This window comes from Dinoponera quadriceps, unplaced genomic scaffold, assembly GCF_001313825.1.
Source record: "Dinoponera quadriceps isolate SergipeBrazil2010 unplaced genomic scaffold, ASM131382v1 scaffold586, whole genome shotgun sequence".
Lineage (NCBI taxonomy): Eukaryota > Metazoa > Arthropoda > Insecta > Hymenoptera > Formicidae > Dinoponera > Dinoponera quadriceps.
Genome location: NW_014554764.1, coordinates 1156546 through 1174462, shown reverse-complemented (window position 1 = coordinate 1174462; position 17917 = coordinate 1156546). Strand labels below are relative to the sequence as shown.

The window sequence follows — 17917 nt, the reverse complement described above, 5'->3', positions numbered from 1 at the left end:
CCCCCCCGTAAACCGTTGATTCTGCCGCTATTGCCTCTCGATATTGAAACAGTCGTTTCGGGCAGTGGCGAATTATATTTATGAAAAATATACAGGATGTTATATATAGCATACTGTACTTAAGTATAGCATGCAAACTTAAGGAGCTTGTTTTTGATATCAATTGACGTAGAAAAAAGCCCTAAAATTACACTTACCGTCAGAATAGTTCCAGTCGTGTACTCGATCGTGTCATTTACTTTACACAGGTGTCTGTTCTGTGTGGGGTGACTCGCACTACAAGACGTTCGACGGTAAAATGTACGATTTCCAAGGTATATGCGATTATGTTCTGGTGAAGAGCAAGCTGAGCAAGGAGCAGTCGTTCGACGTCTCGATTCAGAACGTACCATGCGGTACGAACGGCGTCGCCTGTTCGAAGTCGATCACGCTTGTAGTCGGAGACGGTGAGCAGCGGGAAGAACTCGTGCTGACGAAAGGGAAGAAGCTGCCGAAGGGGCCTTTCAAGAGGATGACGATCAGAACCACGGAAATCTTCGTATTCGTCGATGTGCCGGACTTGAGACTGGTGTTGCAATGGGACAAAGGTATGATACGTCGTAAAATAAATCGGATACTGTTCATCAACGTATATTTTAATATATTTAATTTAGAAACTCCCGATGTGCGAGATCTCTTCGCAAATATCGCAGTTTGTTGATGAAGAGAACTTTTAAGCTCGTATATAGTACTTCTTATTTGAAACTTGTCTCACGTGAGATACTCAGATTTGAATTTAGAATGCAGACGCTTGATCAAAGCGTTAATCCAAAACTCCAACAGGCACCAGGGTCTACGTGCGATTAAACCCGGAATGGAAGGGTCACACGGTGGGTCTGTGCGGCGATTACAACGACAACGCCGGGGACGACTTCAAGACGCCGTCCGGCGGCATATCCGAGGCCTCCGTCAATTTGTTCGGCGACTCGTGGAAGAAGGACCCGTCCTGCCCGGAGCCATTGGACGTGGTGGAGGCGTGCGAGCAGCACCCGGAGCGCAAGCTCTGGTCCCTGCGGCGATGCAACCTGCTGAAGTCGCCGGTCTTCTCGCCGTGCCGCTCGGAGGTCGAGGTCGAGCCGTACTTGCGCAACTGCATCTTCGACGCGTGCAGCTGCGACTCCGGCGGCGACTGCGAGTGCCTGTGCACGGCGTTGGCCGCCTACGCGCACGAGTGCAACGCCAAGGGCGTGCCGGTGAAGTGGCGCACCCAGGAGATCTGCCCGCTGCAGTGCAACGAGGAGCTCAGCGCGTACTCGCCCTGCGTCCCGACGTGTCCGCGCGAGACCTGCGACAACCTGATGACCGTCAAGGACGGCTCCCACTTGTGCGCCGAGGACACGTGCGTTGAGGGCTGCCAATACCGGCCGTGCCCGGCCGGCCAGGTGTATTGGAACGCCTCTTACGCGGAGTGCACGCCGAGATCCACGTGCAAGAAGCCGTTCTGCGCCGAGCTCGACGGAGTGACGTACTACGAGGGCGAGCGAGTGAGAGGCGACGATTGTCAGAGCTGCTTCTGCACTCGCGGCGGGGTCACCTGCAAAGGAGAGCCTTGCAGTACTGCCGCCACCGTTGAGGTCACCAGTGGTGAACCCGTCAACACCGTGCTCCAGGTGGAGCCGCAGAAGTGTGTGGCCGGCTGGTCCAAATGGATCAACAAGGACGAAGCGGCACAGAAGAGGACAGTGGAGGTCGAGCCGTTGCCCGGGCTGGCGGACCTCGAGAACTCGGAGGGACTCGCGGTGTGCGATGAGGAGCACATGGTCGACATAAGATGCAGGTCCGTGGAAAAGCAGCTGAGCCCGAAGCAGAGCGGCCTCGACGTGGAGTGTAGCCTGGAGCGCGGCCTCTACTGTCGGTCGAGTCCGGGCCTGACCTGCGTCGACTTCGAGATCAGCGTGCTGTGCCGCTGCCCCGAGCTGACGACGGAACTGCCGCAACGGGAAATCACTACCGAAGCCATCGCGGGGAAAGAAGAATGCGACCCGGCGCAGCCCAATTCGCCGCATCCGACCAACTGCCGGCTGTACTACCAGTGCGTGCCCACGGCGACCGGTCGCGAGTTGATCGAGCGACCGTGCGCTCCCGGCACTCTGTTCGACGCGAAGATGCAGGTGTGCAATCTACCGGCGGCGGTCCTGCGGACTCGACCGGAGTGCGCGACCGGGCAGACCACGCCGAGCGAGTGGAGCGAGACGAAGAGCGGCGTCATCAACGAGAAGACGCTTACGACGTCGGTGAAGAAAGTGGTGTCGACCGAGGAGGTCTGCCCAGACGGTGAGGCATGGAGCGAGTGCGCCGTTCAGTGCACCAAGACGTGCCACCATTACCGTCGCAGTCTGGTCACCCGGGGCTACTGCAACGACGGCGCGGACTGCGTGGCCGGGTGCGTGTCGGTCGAGCGGCCGGCGTGTTCACCGCACAGATACTGGAGGGACAGCGTCACTTGCGTGGACGCCAACGAGTGCCCGTGCGAGGCCCACGACGGCCGCTCCGTCGTACCACCCGGCGCCGTCAGGAAGGAGTCCGACTGTGAGACCTGCCAGTGCGTCAACAATTACTACACCTGCGACAGCACGTTGTGCCGCAAGACGAGCTACGAGCAACCAGCTGGAACCACAGTCGGCGAGAGCCAAGCCGTCACAACCGAGCAACCGCCGTTCACCACGTCCCCCGAGCGTGAAGCCACGTCGCCCGTCGGCGAGTACACGATTCTCCTGCAGAGCACGGCTTCGCCGCCCGCGGAGTGCGACAGCCGGCGTTACGTACCGCTGGTGCAGAGCGGGAAGGTGCTCGTCCACGCCAGCAGCAGCGAGGTTCCCGTGCTGCGACCTGAGAACTTGTGGGTGCGCGCACCAGGCACCTCGTCGCCCGACCACGTCGGCTTCTGGGAGCCGAAGGTGAGCGACAGCCATCAGTGGCTCGCTGTTGAATTCGAGAAAATCGAGCCGGTTTACGGCGTAGTGCTGCAAGGCGCCGTCACCGAGGATAAATTCGTGACCAGTTACCACGTGCTCTTCTCCGAGGACGGCCAGACCTTCTCGTACGTGTCCGGCCGTGAAAGGCGAGCGCACGTGTTCAGGGGGCCCGTCGACCGCGCCCAGTCCGTGAAGCAAATGTTCGACCAGCCCATCGAGGCGAAGATCATTCGTATCGAGCCGTTGACGTGGCACAACGGGATAGCAGTCAGAGCGGACGTGTTGGGATGTCAGGATCACCTGACGACGACGACGACGACGGCAACCGAGTTCCCCATCATGAAAACAACGGTATCCGAGGAGGTGGTGAGGCCGGTGTGCGACGATCCGATGGGGCTGGACAACCAGCTGATGACTCTCGAGCAAGTCTCGGTGTCGAGCTCCCCGCAACTGATCCAACACCTCCCGTTGTCCTCGGACGGTGTGTGGCGTTCGGCATTGGACAGTCCGCACCAATACGTCGAGTTCGACTTCCTGGAGCCTCGGAACTTAACCGGGATCACGACGAAGGGGGGCGACGGCGCTTGGACGACCGCTTACAAGATATTCTACAGCAACGACAGGCGCCACTGGAGCCCGGTCATCGGCGAGGACGGGGACGAGAAAGAGTTTCTCGGTAATTTCGACGTCCAGAGCAGCAAGACGAACTTCTTCGAGAAACCGCTGCACGCGAGGTACCTGAAGATACAGCCCACCAAGTGGCATGAGCACGTCGCGTTGAAGGTCGAGCCCCTCGGTTGTTACTTGGCGTATCCCCCCATGCCCGAGGTACCCAAAATGACGAGTCCGTCGCCGGTCGAGCGAAGGTGCAATGTGTGCGACGGAATCGAGCAGACGGTGAACGACGAAGACTGTAGATGCAAGGAATCCTGGTGGTGGGACGGCGAATCCTGCGTACCGGAGCAAGAGTGCCCCTGCGTGGTCGGCCATGTACCGTACGCGGTAGGCTCTGTCTACAAGACCGAGGATTGCCAAGAGTGCGTCTGTGCTTTGGGCGGAAATGCCGCTTGCATGCCGAAGAAGTGTGAGCCATGCGAAGAGCCGGGTCTGCAGTCGGTCGTCAGCGAGCTGTGCACCTGTCTGTGCAAGCCTTGCCCGACGGGAACCACGCACTGTCCCACGAGCGACGTGTGCATCAACGAAACAGCCTGGTGCGACGGTGTGCAGGACTGCCCAGACGACGAGGTGAAATGCGAGGTGATCACCCCCGTGACGGTGTTCAAGCCGGAAACGACGCGCAACTATACCGCCGTGACGACCCAGAAGCCGACCGAAGTTGGCCCGTGCGAGAAACCGTTCTGTCCTGCGGATTACAGGTAAGGATGTTATGATACTATCCAGGGTGTCGACTGTTCTGAACAAAACCTGGACAACCTGGAATTCTCAGAGAATTGTCTCCGGGAAAATCAGGGAATTTTAAATGGACATCTGTCTGCAAGCCATATTATCGCGTTGTTCATAGACAAGTATTGTGTGATCGACTGAATTTTATTTAATAACGTTTTTCCTTATTAAGAATCGTAGAAAAAAATAGAATTTTTCAACTTGATTTTTACTTAATTTCAGTTTCAATAAGTTCAGTTCGAAAAAAACGTGTTTTTTCTTATCTTTTCCACATGAACAAACATTTTATTGAATTTATATACTCTTGATTAGATATCCGTTTCAATATTAGTATCGATACTTTCATGTTTCATATCATATCTTTAATTACAGAATAGTCTACAAGTCGAATTACCAGGCTAAAGGTTATTCGGGAAGCAAAGCGAAATCCGGAGTGAAGGGTTTCATGAAGACGAAGAGACCCAGGAAGCCGCCGTTCCGCAATCACCCGATGAAGTACGTGGATCGTAGACCAAGTGCAGAGGATGTCCAATGTTCTGAGTTCACCTGCGCGCCCACGAAGTTCCCGCCCGTCTTCCCCGGCAAGCCCCACCCAGAGAAATGTCCGAATGCGTCGTGCCCGCCGAATTACGAGGTAGTGTACGAGAAGATGAGCATGTACAAGCTGCACAAGTGTCCCAAGTACGCGTGCAGGCCGTTGGTGTCGGAGGTGGCCTATTGTAACGTCACTGGACGAACCTTCAACACGTTCGACCACCTAGAGTACAAGTACGACGTCTGCAATCACATCTTGGCCCGCGACATGTACCATAACAGGTGGTACATCACGCTGGAGAAGCACTGCGACTCACCCGGTGGGCTGTGCGCACGGGAGTTGGTAGTGACGCTGAAGGATCACCAGATCGTGCTATATCCGGATCTGCACGTGGACATCGACGAGCGCAGCTTCACCGCCGGGCAAGTCGCGCGCCTCGGCACTCGCTTCCCCGGCTTCCAGCTGTCTCGCATGGGCGATACCATCATGCTCCTATCGCACCACGGCTTCTGGCTAAGCTGGGACTCCGCCACCAACGTGAAGATCGGCGTCGTCTCGAAATTGGCAGGTCAGGTGGATGGCCTGTGCGGATACTACGACGGGAACGTCGCCAACGACCGGCAGACTCCGGAAGGCGGACAGGCGAAAAGCACCGTCCAGTTCGGCAAGAGCTGGGCGATGGAGGGTACGCCAGAATGTGACCCGCAGGTATCACCATTAGGCAGTTTTAAAGGCTTGGAAGAAATCCGATTCTTTTTTGTCAATTTTTCCATCAAGTTAAAAATTGTTTCCCCAGGTGTGTCCACGTAACGTCCAAGAGCGGGCCTGGACGATCTGCAACTCCGTGAAAAGCCCGACGCTGGTGGAAGCGTGCTCTTCGGTGATAGACATCGACAAGTTCGTATCCCGCTGCGTGGAGAGCTCGTGCACGTGTCTGCGCGGCAACAGCTCCTACGAGGATTGCCGGTGTCAGCTGCTGACTGGCTTCGTGAGCGAATGCGAGGCCGCCGTGCCCGGCGCCGACCTGTCCGACTGGAGGAGGATTCACGACTGCCCCGCGAGCTGTCCGGCGCCGTTCGTTCACCGGGACTGCTTCCGTAACAAATGCGAGATCACTTGCGAGAATCTGCGCGAGCTGGAGCCTTGCCCGGCGATGCCGGGCGCGTGCTTCCCCGGATGCTTCTGCCCGGACGGCCTGGTGCGCCGGAACGAGGAGTGCGTGCCGCCGGTGCAGTGTCGTGATTGCGTGTGCGACGGCCTCGGCAACTCCAGGTTCATCGGCTTCGACCGCAAAGACTTCGGCTTCGCCGGCAACTGCACCTACGTCCTGTCCAGAAGCGTCGCGGACAGTGTAAAAGGTCGGGAGGAAGGCAGCCACCAGTATCAGATCCTGGTGAGCAACGGCGGCTGCGCCACCGGCACGTGCACGAGAGCCGTCACGCTTCTCTACGGAAAACATGCGGTGCAAATGAAGCGGACGGAAGACTCGAAGGATCTGCGAGTCTCCGTCGACGACTCGCAGGTCGCCGAATTCCCGTACAGCCGCACGTGGATCACCCTGGACCGCACGTCCGCGGGAGACGTGTCTTTGTTGCTGCCGGCCATCCAGCTGGAGCTCGTGGCCTTCCGGCAGAACTTCGCGTTCACCTTGAAGCTGCCCTCGCACATCTTCGACGACGCCACCGAGGGCCTCTGCGGCGGCTGCAACGCCGATGCCGGTTTCAAGAAGCGCGACGGCGAGATCACCCACGACGCCGAGGAATTCGGGAAGTCTTGGCTGGCTAACCGCCTGCCGGCGGAGCTGGACCTGAACGATCAGGCCTGCTCCAGCGAAAGTCGGGTTCGGTGCGAGTCTCCACCGACGGATCAGGATATCTGCAGGAAGCTTCTGGACTTGCCGGAGTTCCAGCAATGCCACAGCATCGTCGACCCGGAACCGTACCTCGACTGCTGCCACGACGCGTTGTGCAACGGTGGCGACTACTGCGACAGCATGGAGATGTACGCGAGGAAGTGCTCGGAAGTTGACCTGTGCCCGGCTTGGAGGACCGACAACATCTGTCCGCACGAATGTCCCGAAGGTAAACTTCTAGTCTTCTAGTCTTCTGCATTCCATTGGGTGTACAACATTAATTCGGCGCTTTTTTCCATGAAATTCAAAGTTTATTTACAAAAAGTCAAGTACAGGTTTGACGTACGAAATCATTTCCATTATTCTCTATGACTTCATTCCATCGATCGGGTAACCGATGAATGGCTCTCGCGAGAAAAGCGGTTTTGACTCAATAAAGTCGCCAATGCTTTTTCGGATATAAATTATTCGGATTATAAATAGCACTGGTGTTCTTCATAATCGTTCAAGAGGTCAAGCATGGTCTATTTTCTTTTCTTTAAGGATATTCGTTGACAAGCTTAATCCTTTAAAAAATAGGTAGAAAAGACAACTAAAATGGCAAGTAAAAAATGGTACAGCTAGTAGAAAATGAAAACTGTTTTTTAATTAATTTTAAGCACTTATGAGGCTTGCATTTTTGTTTTGTTTTATGTAGAAAAATGTATGGAGCACCCATTGGTAGTAAATCTGAGCATATTCATTAGATTACGCACTTCTCTTCGCTATAGCTTTCCAAACACAATTCACCGGGTCTATCTGACCCACAAAACGATCGAAGTGTTGAGGCTACTTTAAAAAGGTCGGCCATTGTTAGAACAGAAAACTCAACCAGCGAATTCTCCGATACAGAAGTAGATATGGTTGATTTCCCATTGATTACATAAAGTAATTAACCAGTGTACAACTTCCAATATCGATATCTTAAGCCAGTAGTAGCTTCAAATCGACAGGAGTTTCATATATTCGGACTCTCCTATATATTTTACAATACCTGTTCCATTCAATTCCGTTTATAAGCCAAGAAAACCCCCGTTTTGGGCAAATTCCTCCAACTTGCTTGTCAGATAAGGCGAAAAATTCTAATTAAACGCATTTTCTTCGTAGGTCTTGTCTATCGGCCATGCGCTTCCGGCTGCAAAGAAACGTGCGACACTCCGAGCGACGAAAAGTGCTCGTCTAGAGGCCCCGTCGAAGGATGCTTCTGCCCGGAGAACTATGTACTTCACAATGACTCCTGTGTACCACGGAGGAATTGTCACGTCTGCGACAAAGACGGTCACGTGGAGGGCGACGTTTGGCGCCCGGACAAATGCACCGAGTGCAAGTGCCACGACGGAGCGGTGAACTGCCAGAAGACGGAATGTCCTCTGTTAGATACGATCTGCGAGGAGAGCATGACACCCGTGCTCGTCAACGAGACCAAGGAGAGGTGCTGCCCCAAGTATCTGTGCGGTGAGTTTGATGCTCGTCGAGAAATATCTGATCGAGTTTGCTAGAATGATTGTTGACGATTTTTCACCCACAGTGCCCAAACCTACAGCACCCACAGTGTGCGTCGAGCCGCAGGAACCGGAATGCGGCTTTGGTCAGGTCATGAAAACTATTACCGGCGCTGATGGATGTTACAAAATCATTTGTCGTATGTGGAACGATTTTCCCATGGCCTCTATCTGATTTTTCGTAAGCCACATAACACACTGCATAATTTCAGAATGTCTACCTGAGAACGAATGCCCCGTAATCGAGGATGAAGTTGAGCAACTGGAGCCCGGTTTCGTACAAGTAATGAATACGTCCGGTTGTTGCCCGCGACCGACTAAAATATGCGACCCGCAAACTTGTCCTTCGGCGCTTGAATGCCCAAAGTATTACAACATAAATGCAATCACGCGTGTAGACGATTGCTGTCCTACCCACGAATGCGGTATGATTTATTTTGCACTTGTATTTATACGTAACTATTATAATTATTATTTATATAAATGTTATTAATATAAGCGTATAATAATAATAATTATTATCATTCTTATATAATTAATATATAGCTTATAACTATTATTTATTTATATATATATATATATATATATAACTTTTTAATTACTTTATATCTTCAATGTAAATCAACATTATTGAGAACGATACTCATTTTAGAATGCAAAAATATATATTGATTCTATAAAACTTCAATCGATGCTCATGTCACCTCGTATTTTAGTGCCTCCAAAGGATATATGTTTGTACACGAATGACGAAGATCGAAGCGGACAGCATGTGATAGCGAAAAAAATTGGGGAAGAGTGGAAGGATGGTAAATGCAAAACGTGCGTGTGCGAGAATTCACACGACGGTCCTCAGCCGAACTGTGTGATCACGGAGTGTCCGAGTGCGCACGAACATCTTGATGTAAACGACTACGTATTGAAGGAAATCTTGTTGGATGACAAGTGTTGCCCGATCTTTGAGCGTAGTGCTTGTAAAGATGGAGATAAAATATACACTGTAAGAGAGACACGCACTAATACTTTGTAATGTATATTTATAGTCTCCTTTCTATTATTGGCAAATATAGTTATAAGAATTAATTAATTAAATATCAACTACTTTAACGCCATTTACGACAGGTTGGCGAAAGTTGGAGGCCCGATGCTAAAGACGCTTGTGTTACGATGGAATGTGACCAACATTCTGGTAGTATTCAAAGGCAAATTAAGGTCCAAGAATGTAATGTTATATGCGACTTTGGTTACAAATATCAACCGTCTAACGACACCGCAGTTGAATGTTGCGGGAAATGTATTCAAACCTCGTGTGTCGTAGAAGGCATGCTTAAGAATGTCGGAGAAGAGTGGCAATCGGACGATCATTGTGTGACATACTCTTGTGACTCCACAAATGGAAGGGTAAGACTCGAAATATTTCGATTCTAAATATTTAATCTCCGATCAATAGGACGGAGGGTATTCAAATGCGACTGATATTTGTTTTCAGATGTACGTGCAAACGAATACTGAAAACTGTCCAGAAATTGATCCGCAATTGGAGTTAGAATTTGAGATAGAAACCCGCAAAGTTTCAGGCAAGTGTTGCCCAGAAATCGTGAAAACGGCCTGTCGCAATAACGGAAAGACTTATGAGCCCGGACAGAAGTGGAAATCTTTCACAGACAGCTGTGTTACCGAGACTTGCACAACAGGTCCGAATATAACGAAGCATATGGAAGTTGAAGTGTGTTCGAAGCAGTGTGCTCAGGTAAGAATATCTTATTGTGCTGAGTGTTGCGCTTTTTACGCTTTTTTACGCATCGTTAATATTATATTGATAAATCCTTAAGGGATGGTCATATCAAGAACCTGAAGATGACAGATGTTGCGGAGAATGCAAGCAAACATATTGCATATATGAAGACATTTTGTATACACCCGGCACGACATGGTCATCTGATGACAATTGTACCACTTATAGTTGCTCGAAAGTAAACGAACTGGTAAGTCTTGTAACACAGGATGTAGATATTTTTAGAAATATCTTTATGATTATTTGTAATCAGTGTTTAAAAATTTAAACCTCTTAATTGTATAATAAGTATTTGCATGTTTATGTTGCATTATCTTATGTATCTTATTGTCTTATGTATTTTATGGTCTTAATTGTTTTAGCTGTCTATTAGTGTGAGTCCAACCGCTTGTCCCGATATAAAAGATTGCCCTGAAAAAGCAATATATCATGATCAATGCTGTAAACGATGCGAGCTGTCCATTCTCAATCAATTAGCAAGAAACCGGAGTACGTTCTAAAAAAATTAGAATAATTCTCTTAATAATAATTCTCTTAATGAGCTTGCTTGTTTATATTAGTTATATCTAAGTTGATTCTTAATTGTTTTCCGATTACTTGTCAGGCAAGTGCCAACCAACTGCTATGGATGCAGAAAGCACCATAGGTATGCTGGTTGTGAATCATCCACTATATGGAATATGTAAAAATTTGGGTCCTATTGAGGGTATTAATCAATGCAATGGAACGTGCGAGTCTTCCACGCATTTCGACACTAGTAAGTACAGATTAAATACACTTGATTCGTCTTAATTTGATACTAAGATTAGATTGAATAAATTTCCCTTCTTTTCGTATAGAAAACTGGAAACAAGTGAATAATTGCCAGTGTTGTCAAGCGGAGGAATACACTGGCATCGTTGTCGAATTAACATGTGAATATAACAGGAGATTGAAGAAGCAATTAACAACGCCAACTTCTTGTTCCTGCCAAAGCTGTGCTCTTTCGGACATGAAAAATGAAGATAGAAAAACAAAGACTAAAGGTTAATTTATAAGAAATACATTCCTTGATTTCCTTTCTCCATTTTGTCTCTCGTGTATTTTTAAACGACAAAACATTCTTGTTTTATGAGATATTAAAAATATATAGATTAATACAAATGATTTCTGTATTTGTAAAAATATTATATATAAGTATTAATAAAGATTTGATATATTCATATATACGAATATAAGTCAAGACATGTGTAAATATTTCTTTGAATTACAATTATTTAAATTTCAAAATTCATAAACACTCGTTAAAAAATATTATATATCAATGCTTGTTAAGTAGCTGTCTATAGCAACACCTGCCTTATAGGTTTAATGCTCGTTTCTATCATCATGGTTAATTCAACAGAATTAACCAATCATATTAGCTAATTAGCTGAACCGATCAATGAGATCAGTTAATTTTATTAAGTTAATCGTCGATTACATTTACTAGCATTAACTAAACAAACATTAACAGAAACAGGTGTAAGGATATTATGTGCACAGACCCGTAAAATATATAAAGTGTAATAAATACTTAAAATTAATATCATTTTGGCCAGGATAATAAAAATTTGTCAAAATAACAAAAATATAAATCTTTAAACTTAAACGACTTTTCTACACAATCGAAAACCAATTTTCAAACAACACCAATCGGTTCAACTGCGAGACGCAGATTTATATTTCAAGTTACTTTATACGCAAGAAAATCGGACCGGTCAGCGTGTGAGCATCCGTACGCGCTCTGTCCCCTCGCCTTTCCCTTTTCCAGAGACTAGTAATTGCACTGATCCTAATCGCGCGGTTTTCTCTTCGTGCAATTTTTCTTTTCTTGGTTTCTTTTTTTGGTAAACTCCTCTCAAAGCTCCGAGCAAATGGCATTTTCGCGAAGCAGTTTTAATATTTGACACAGCGTCCGCAATAAATTAGGAAGCTCCGGAAATGTCAATATGAGAGAGCGACACTGCCGTGCAATGTTAGAATTTCGACGTCACAGTTTTTGTCGGTAAGAGTGAAAAGCACAATAACAGCTGATCAATAGTTGATAGTTTAAGTTTCTGAGAGTCGGTAAGTTCCTAAGTCTTCGAGGTGGATAAGTTCCGAAAATCGATAAGTTACCAGAGTCTATACGTTTCCGGAGGGCGGTAAATTTCTTTATTGTGCATCGCGTAGGCAGAGTGAGGTTCAAGGATTGCAATTTTTGGATAAATTCAAGTAAGTATGGGACCCTGATTGCTCGATTTTTTACGTAAATTCAGGAACAGTACGCTAGATTCAACATAGCGAAGACATGCAGAAGTGCCATCTGTTGCGCATTATTAATACGTATGTATTAATACGTCAATATCGACAAATCTTTTTCACAACGGCCGGATTTGAATTCTCCGCTGCTGCGACTCGACGAAGAAGCTGCGCTGTGTTGACATTCCCGATGACGGCCCTCACGCAAGATAATCCTTTTCGGTGAAGAACATGACGAACGTACGACACTTGCCCGACACTCCCGACCGACGCACTTTTGTTATTTACCACGACGACACTCGCCGCGCGAGACGAGAGGCCCACATTCGACGTTGTCATCGGACGCGATAATTCGCAGAGGAAGTCCGCACTTTCGGCTCGAAAACGACGCGGAACACGGGACAAGCGGTCAGCGTCGCACCTCTCGCGATAGCCATCTTTTAACTGACCACTCGTAACGAACAGATTACGATTCTCGAAGTACGAATATGAGCGAACTTCACTCGATACCGCCGACCAGTGATTTCGCGAAACACTTGATTTTGGTAGTATTTTCGACGGTATCTCGCTACGACAAGTACACGAGACTTAATTCTTGCACCTGCAACGACATTTCGCGTGAAAAACCTCCCCTCCGAAGGGTCGGAAAAGCAGCGGGTTGTTGAACTTTCGATCGTCATAACGGCCTGATCGCGGCATTGTTCGGCTGACACAGCCGACCAGACTTTGTCCCGCGATTTCGGGCATTTACCCGCCTCTCGGGACTGTTTTACTACGATACTTTGCTACGACAAATGTACGTACCTTGCATTCGGCACTTTCGGCAGCGGTAACGGATTTTCAGACCGGCTAAAATCGCACGAAACACAGGACGAGGTTTCGGACGCCGTTCCCGTCGCGATCGCCCCGGTATAACTGACCGAAGTAACTGACGTTAGCGATAATTGCAAATCTCGATGTATCGAAGTATCGAAGCACCCGATGTTTGACAGCCAATCACGGTTCGTTCACATATTTATTGAAACGTAACGCCTCTGACACAAAATAAATTTCTAAACGATGTCCAGAAAAGACGTTTATTTATTTTTTTTAGATATCTTTCAGACATCTTAAGAAAGTTTTTTAGAAATTTCTTCCACCTAGGATAATCCGAAATGTATACAAGATGACTCGAGACGATTGACGAAATGATAAGGAATGACCGATTGGCGATATTCGTTTTAATTTCGAGAGTAGGTCACGGGAGTAAATTTAAGTAGAATAAGGCGGAGGCTTTTTAGAGTGCGCGCGGGAAAAAAAATTCTCGGGGAAAAACGGCCTCAGTATTCAGACCATACATATTCGATGCGTCTTCACGAAGGAAAATTCTATCCTCGGTGGGTTGTGGCTTTCCTCCGTATTGATCAAACTCCGGCCAGAACAACTCCGTCAACGATAACCTACCACCGCACGGATTTATTTCATCCTAACTAGTTGCTGGCTGCTTGTTTCAGTTAAATATTGGGCGTATTCTCCCTCCTTCCCTCTCTCTCCTACTTTCCCTAAATTTCTCTTCTTCCGAGGATCCGTGGAGTTGGTAAACAGTAGCGTAACAGTAAAATATTTGGAAATATTGCACGTTCTTGTGGCTGTCTGTCTACATTTGCTACATGCGCGCTGCGTATGCACATGCGTGTGTACGTGTGTGTGTGTGTGTGTGGACAAATGTATCAAATTTTACGACGTGCGAATCTGCCACTGGTTCGCACCATAATAGTCACATGTATTCTCGCGATAATGCGAAAAGTTAATTGCGCTCTCATACAATGTAAATAAGCTCCGTGATTTAGGCGAGTCTAACGTCTGAGCGTGTGCAATGGAATTAGAATGAATCTCCTCGAGAATACACGCACACATATACACAGTTGTACGTTGCGCGTGAAGAATTTCTTCTTCCTTTACTTCTTCTTCCTTGCTTCTTGTTAAAAAAGAAATTTACGAGCCGGGTCAATACGCGAGGCGAGGAACATAAATTACTTCTTCATGAAGCATATTTTATCATGAGATAGTTTGGACCTTTACCTTCCCCCGACTTATCGAGACACCGCCGTGCATTTCTCCATCGTGCGCGGGTTATTGTGCAAGGCTCTCTCATTGTTTTCAGCACAATGCAACAAGTGAGACGACGACGATGTTGACGACAACGACGATGGTGGACGACGCTGGTTTCTATGTGCAGAATACGAGCAACGTTGACTGGGAAATGGTAGAGTTCATTTGTGCTCCACTTTTTGCAACTTTGTATCTTTGATTGTGCTTGTATTAGTATCTGACGGGTCTTAAGAAGCACACAATAGATTCTCGTTAGTTCTGCAGCTGCTCCTCAGTTTCAGTTCACTTTCCATATTACTCGACAAACTCGACAGTGTGTCACACATTGCAATTAAATCTTGTTTTAAAATATCTCGATAAACCGTGAACTTCGAGATTTCGCTGTATCGTGTTTTCAATCTATCAATCATCGCACAAAAGGACTCGTTAAATTTCGTTTTAGTGGATATCGCTGTTGTACTGATATTTGTCACGATAGAATTTATTCTTCTCTTCGTTTAACGTGAAAACATTTTTAAGAGACGAAAACATCGATTTGTCTACTCTATGCTGAAACTGTTAAGTCCTGATTTTCAGATGTTACGAGTATCGTTACTTCCCCATCGCAGGTGTTCGCCATCGATAATACAATGTTCGGATCCGTCGTGTATCTGGCATTAGTATTATTTTCGCCGACAACGGCTGCATTTTCCTTCCTCGGTGCTCTCGTCGGCTGCCTCGCAGGTATTCATATAATCCTTGTACGAACATGTACAGTGTCGACATGTGCAGTTAATTAATCTCTCGTTGTGTGATCACCATCTATACAGTGAATGTCTACACACGAATAAATACAAAATGTTGCTCTAAGCAGGAGAGCGCAGAGTAGCGAAAATTCTTTTCTCAAAGTAAGAGCGCGAGAAACATAAATTGTCGTCTTCATGAATTTTCCGTCAGGCTTGGAGCTCGGTGTAGAATATGGCGAAATCTACAACGGGTCTTGGGGTTACAACAGTCTGCTGACTGGGGCCGCCTTGGGAGGAAATCTGTTAGTGCTGAATGGCCAGACGACCGTTGCCACTGTCGTGGCGATCGTTTATACCGTGCTCGTGCAATATTGCGTGCAATCTGTATTTACGAAAGTACTTGAATCCCGTTTTACCGCTCCCGGCAGATTTGCGATGTTTCGCGAGGCTCATACGCTGCCATATTTCAGATGGATTTACCGATATTGACATTGCCGTTCGCCATAGTTGTCTCATTGTTCTTAAAGCTGAGAAGCAACAAGAACAATGCAACGTTTCCACAGCCCGTGTCGGTCTCCTGTCCTGAAAAACAGCATCACGATTATCTCGAGAGTCGCTCGGCACACGTTCAAGCAGTACGTTCCTAGCTGCGTTCGGTTTCACAAGTCGAAGAGATTGTTTGGTTTGTTCTTAAGATTATCTTAAAATAATATCTAGCCAATAAAATGACTTCCATGAAGCAATCAAAGTAAATCGATGTCTCCAATTTGTAAAACCGAACGCAGCTTCTTTTAGAATAATATATATATATATAAAGAGATAGAGAGAAAGAGAGAGAGAGAGAGAGCTCTTGATTTTAGAGATGACATGTTCGCGGCGATTAAGATCGTCAAGAAGAACGATACGCAGCTCATCGTCGTAGTTTACGTCGAATTCTATTCGACGAGATGCTTAAATATGATTTACTGTGGAAACTTCTTTCACGATAAGATACTGCTCGGAATCTATCAAAACCTATCACGCCCTACAAGAAGGACAGAAATTGATTTCTGCCCTACTCTCTCAGCTTCTGTGTAGGCTGAATTGTTTTCGCGGCGAGCTGCACGAATACTGGTCGGATTAAATTTTTCAAGATTCAAAGACGCATCCGCATTAACAATGATTGCTATGTTTATTTCACAAAGTCAAATTGAAACAACCTCGTGAAAAATTTATCCGTAACTTAAATTTGGTAGACAAAACCGTCCGATTATCGTACTTCGTTATAAGTGACGCCCGTCATTATAGTTGCATTAGAGTAGCAATTAAAGCCAAATTGAATTATATTATTTTAAAATCATATGTGTGTGTTTATTCTAAATTATTTGTCTTTGATTACAGGTGGATATTCCAGGAGAAGCTGATTTTGAGTTTCAGAATTGAGGCACGATCTGGATAGATAATTAAATATTAATTAAAGACTCGTTCCTGATGAACAACAATTTATTGTTACGTGATGTAATCGGCGATCTCTTGTACGTTTTGTACTTCTCGGTTTATGCTCGCCATGTCGCGAGAAAAATTTCCCAGGGAACGTCGGACGCGTTGAAATTAATTCGCCGAAGGGATCCCATTTTAAAGAAAAGGATTTCGTTGTTCAAGCCGCGCACATGTGCTCCCTTTCTCTCTCTCTCTCTCTCTGTTTCATATGCATCGGCGGCTCTGGGACGTCTCCGATTTCCAGCGGGATTCTTCGCTACGTTTTCAGATAACGGCGTACGTGCTAATCTCCTTATCTCGCCCGGGCGATCCGAGGTCATGTCGGGAGGATGAGCAATAAAGGTCTCGCGGGTGAGAAAGCGCTTTTTCGACGGGGCGCCTTCGCCAAGCTACGAGAAGCTACAGGTCGATCGATAAAATTTATTTTATTGTTTCCGCTCTCTTTCTCTGTCGCGACTCATAAATTCAACCGCTAAATTTTTATGTCCAACTCTCCTGTGCCGCGAAATTGCACCGGGGGTGCCATATGCGGCTGCTGCTGCGGCAGCAGCTGCTTATCGTGCATAGTTTTGCACTCGTGGCTGCCTTTCGAGCGAGGCCACGTTGCCACGAAATGCCGAGCGAATGAAATTTCGCGCACGGAGGGATGTCCGATGGTCGTGACTGGAGTCCTCCCAAAACGTATGAAATCTACGGAAGAGATCGTCATCCCGAGGACGTTTTAACAAAGGCGAGGTCGGCCCGAGGGCTTTTCTCAACACTGACCGACCTAATCAAACTAGTAAAAGCCTACCTTGCTCGCTCGGCAACGACTGCCACGATTCGTCCTAATTCCCGCGGCAAGGAGTTAACGGAGAAAAGTGGAGCGAAAATTTCGCTGCTCCTCTCGGAGTGAAAGAGAGAGATCGTTACTGCCAAACGTCACTTTTACGTTTGTTTTTCGCACGCGACTCGTCCCTTCGATCCGTCTCACACTGCTGGATGGGATACGCGTTGTAATACATTTACGGCGCTGTTGGAGTGCGGGCTTTTACGTTCATCCGTAGTAGCGGGCGTCGCGATCTATCTTTATAACGCAACACCTAACTGCGCTGTTGTGGCAAGTAATAAAATGATTTATACCTCGATAAGCTTGGCTTAACACAGCTGCCGCCGCAAAGTCGGCTGTACTCGGCGAAAACTACGAAATGGGCAGCTTCTCGTGGATAATTACAGCGATCCGTTAACGTTAACGTCAGTAATTCGCCATTTGTCAAAACATGATTTGTCATTTCCAGAG

General features: G+C 47.5%; 2 protein-coding genes across 3 annotated transcripts in view; both read left to right on the top strand.

The window, feature by feature from the left end:
- Positions 1–11218, top strand: part of LOC106741625 (hemocytin) — an 18726-nt gene extending 7508 nt beyond the window's left edge. For both annotated transcript variants that reach the window (XM_014613824.1, XM_014613823.1), the window contains exons 16-29: positions 249–587; positions 823–4330; positions 4731–5601; positions 5690–6974; positions 7892–8239; positions 8313–8426; positions 8499–8711; positions 9003–9286; positions 9409–9687; positions 9776–10036; positions 10119–10271; positions 10444–10570; positions 10686–10838; positions 10921–11218. In XM_014613824.1, coding sequence (XP_014469310.1) covers positions 249–587; positions 823–4330; positions 4731–5601; positions 5690–6974; positions 7892–8239; positions 8313–8426; positions 8499–8711; positions 9003–9286; positions 9409–9687; positions 9776–10036; positions 10119–10271; positions 10444–10570; positions 10686–10838; positions 10921–11111 — 8126 coding nt within the window. In that variant the 3' untranslated portion in view covers positions 11112–11218. The remainder of the gene's footprint in view (positions 1–248; positions 588–822; positions 4331–4730; positions 5602–5689; positions 6975–7891; positions 8240–8312; positions 8427–8498; positions 8712–9002; positions 9287–9408; positions 9688–9775; positions 10037–10118; positions 10272–10443; positions 10571–10685; positions 10839–10920) is intronic.
- A 1613-nt stretch (positions 11219–12831) lies between these two features.
- On the top strand, positions 12832–16581 carry LOC106741549 (urea transporter 2-like). Its single transcript, XM_014613679.1, has 6 exons — positions 12832–12903; positions 14487–14601; positions 15011–15157; positions 15371–15555; positions 15630–15794; positions 16540–16581. The coding sequence occupies exons 1-6, from the start codon at positions 12832–12834 to the stop codon at positions 16579–16581; spliced, it is 726 nt and encodes a 241-aa protein (XP_014469165.1).
- The last annotated feature ends 1336 nt before the right edge of the window (positions 16582–17917 follow it).

What these genes read in the sequence shown, in the direction of transcription:
- LOC106741549 (XM_014613679.1), top strand. Translation starts at nt 12,832, where the DNA reads ATGAGCGAACTTCACTCGATACCGCCGACCAGTGATTTCGCGAAACAC. An exon ending in TGCAATCTGTATTTACGAAA is followed by an intron (nt 15,556 to 15,629) that starts GTACTTGAATCC and finishes GCCATATTTCAG; the next exon opens with ATGGATTTACCGATATTGAC. An exon ending in GCTCGGCACACGTTCAAGCA is followed by an intron (nt 15,795 to 16,539) that starts GTACGTTCCTAG and finishes CTTTGATTACAG; the next exon opens with GTGGATATTCCAGGAGAAGC.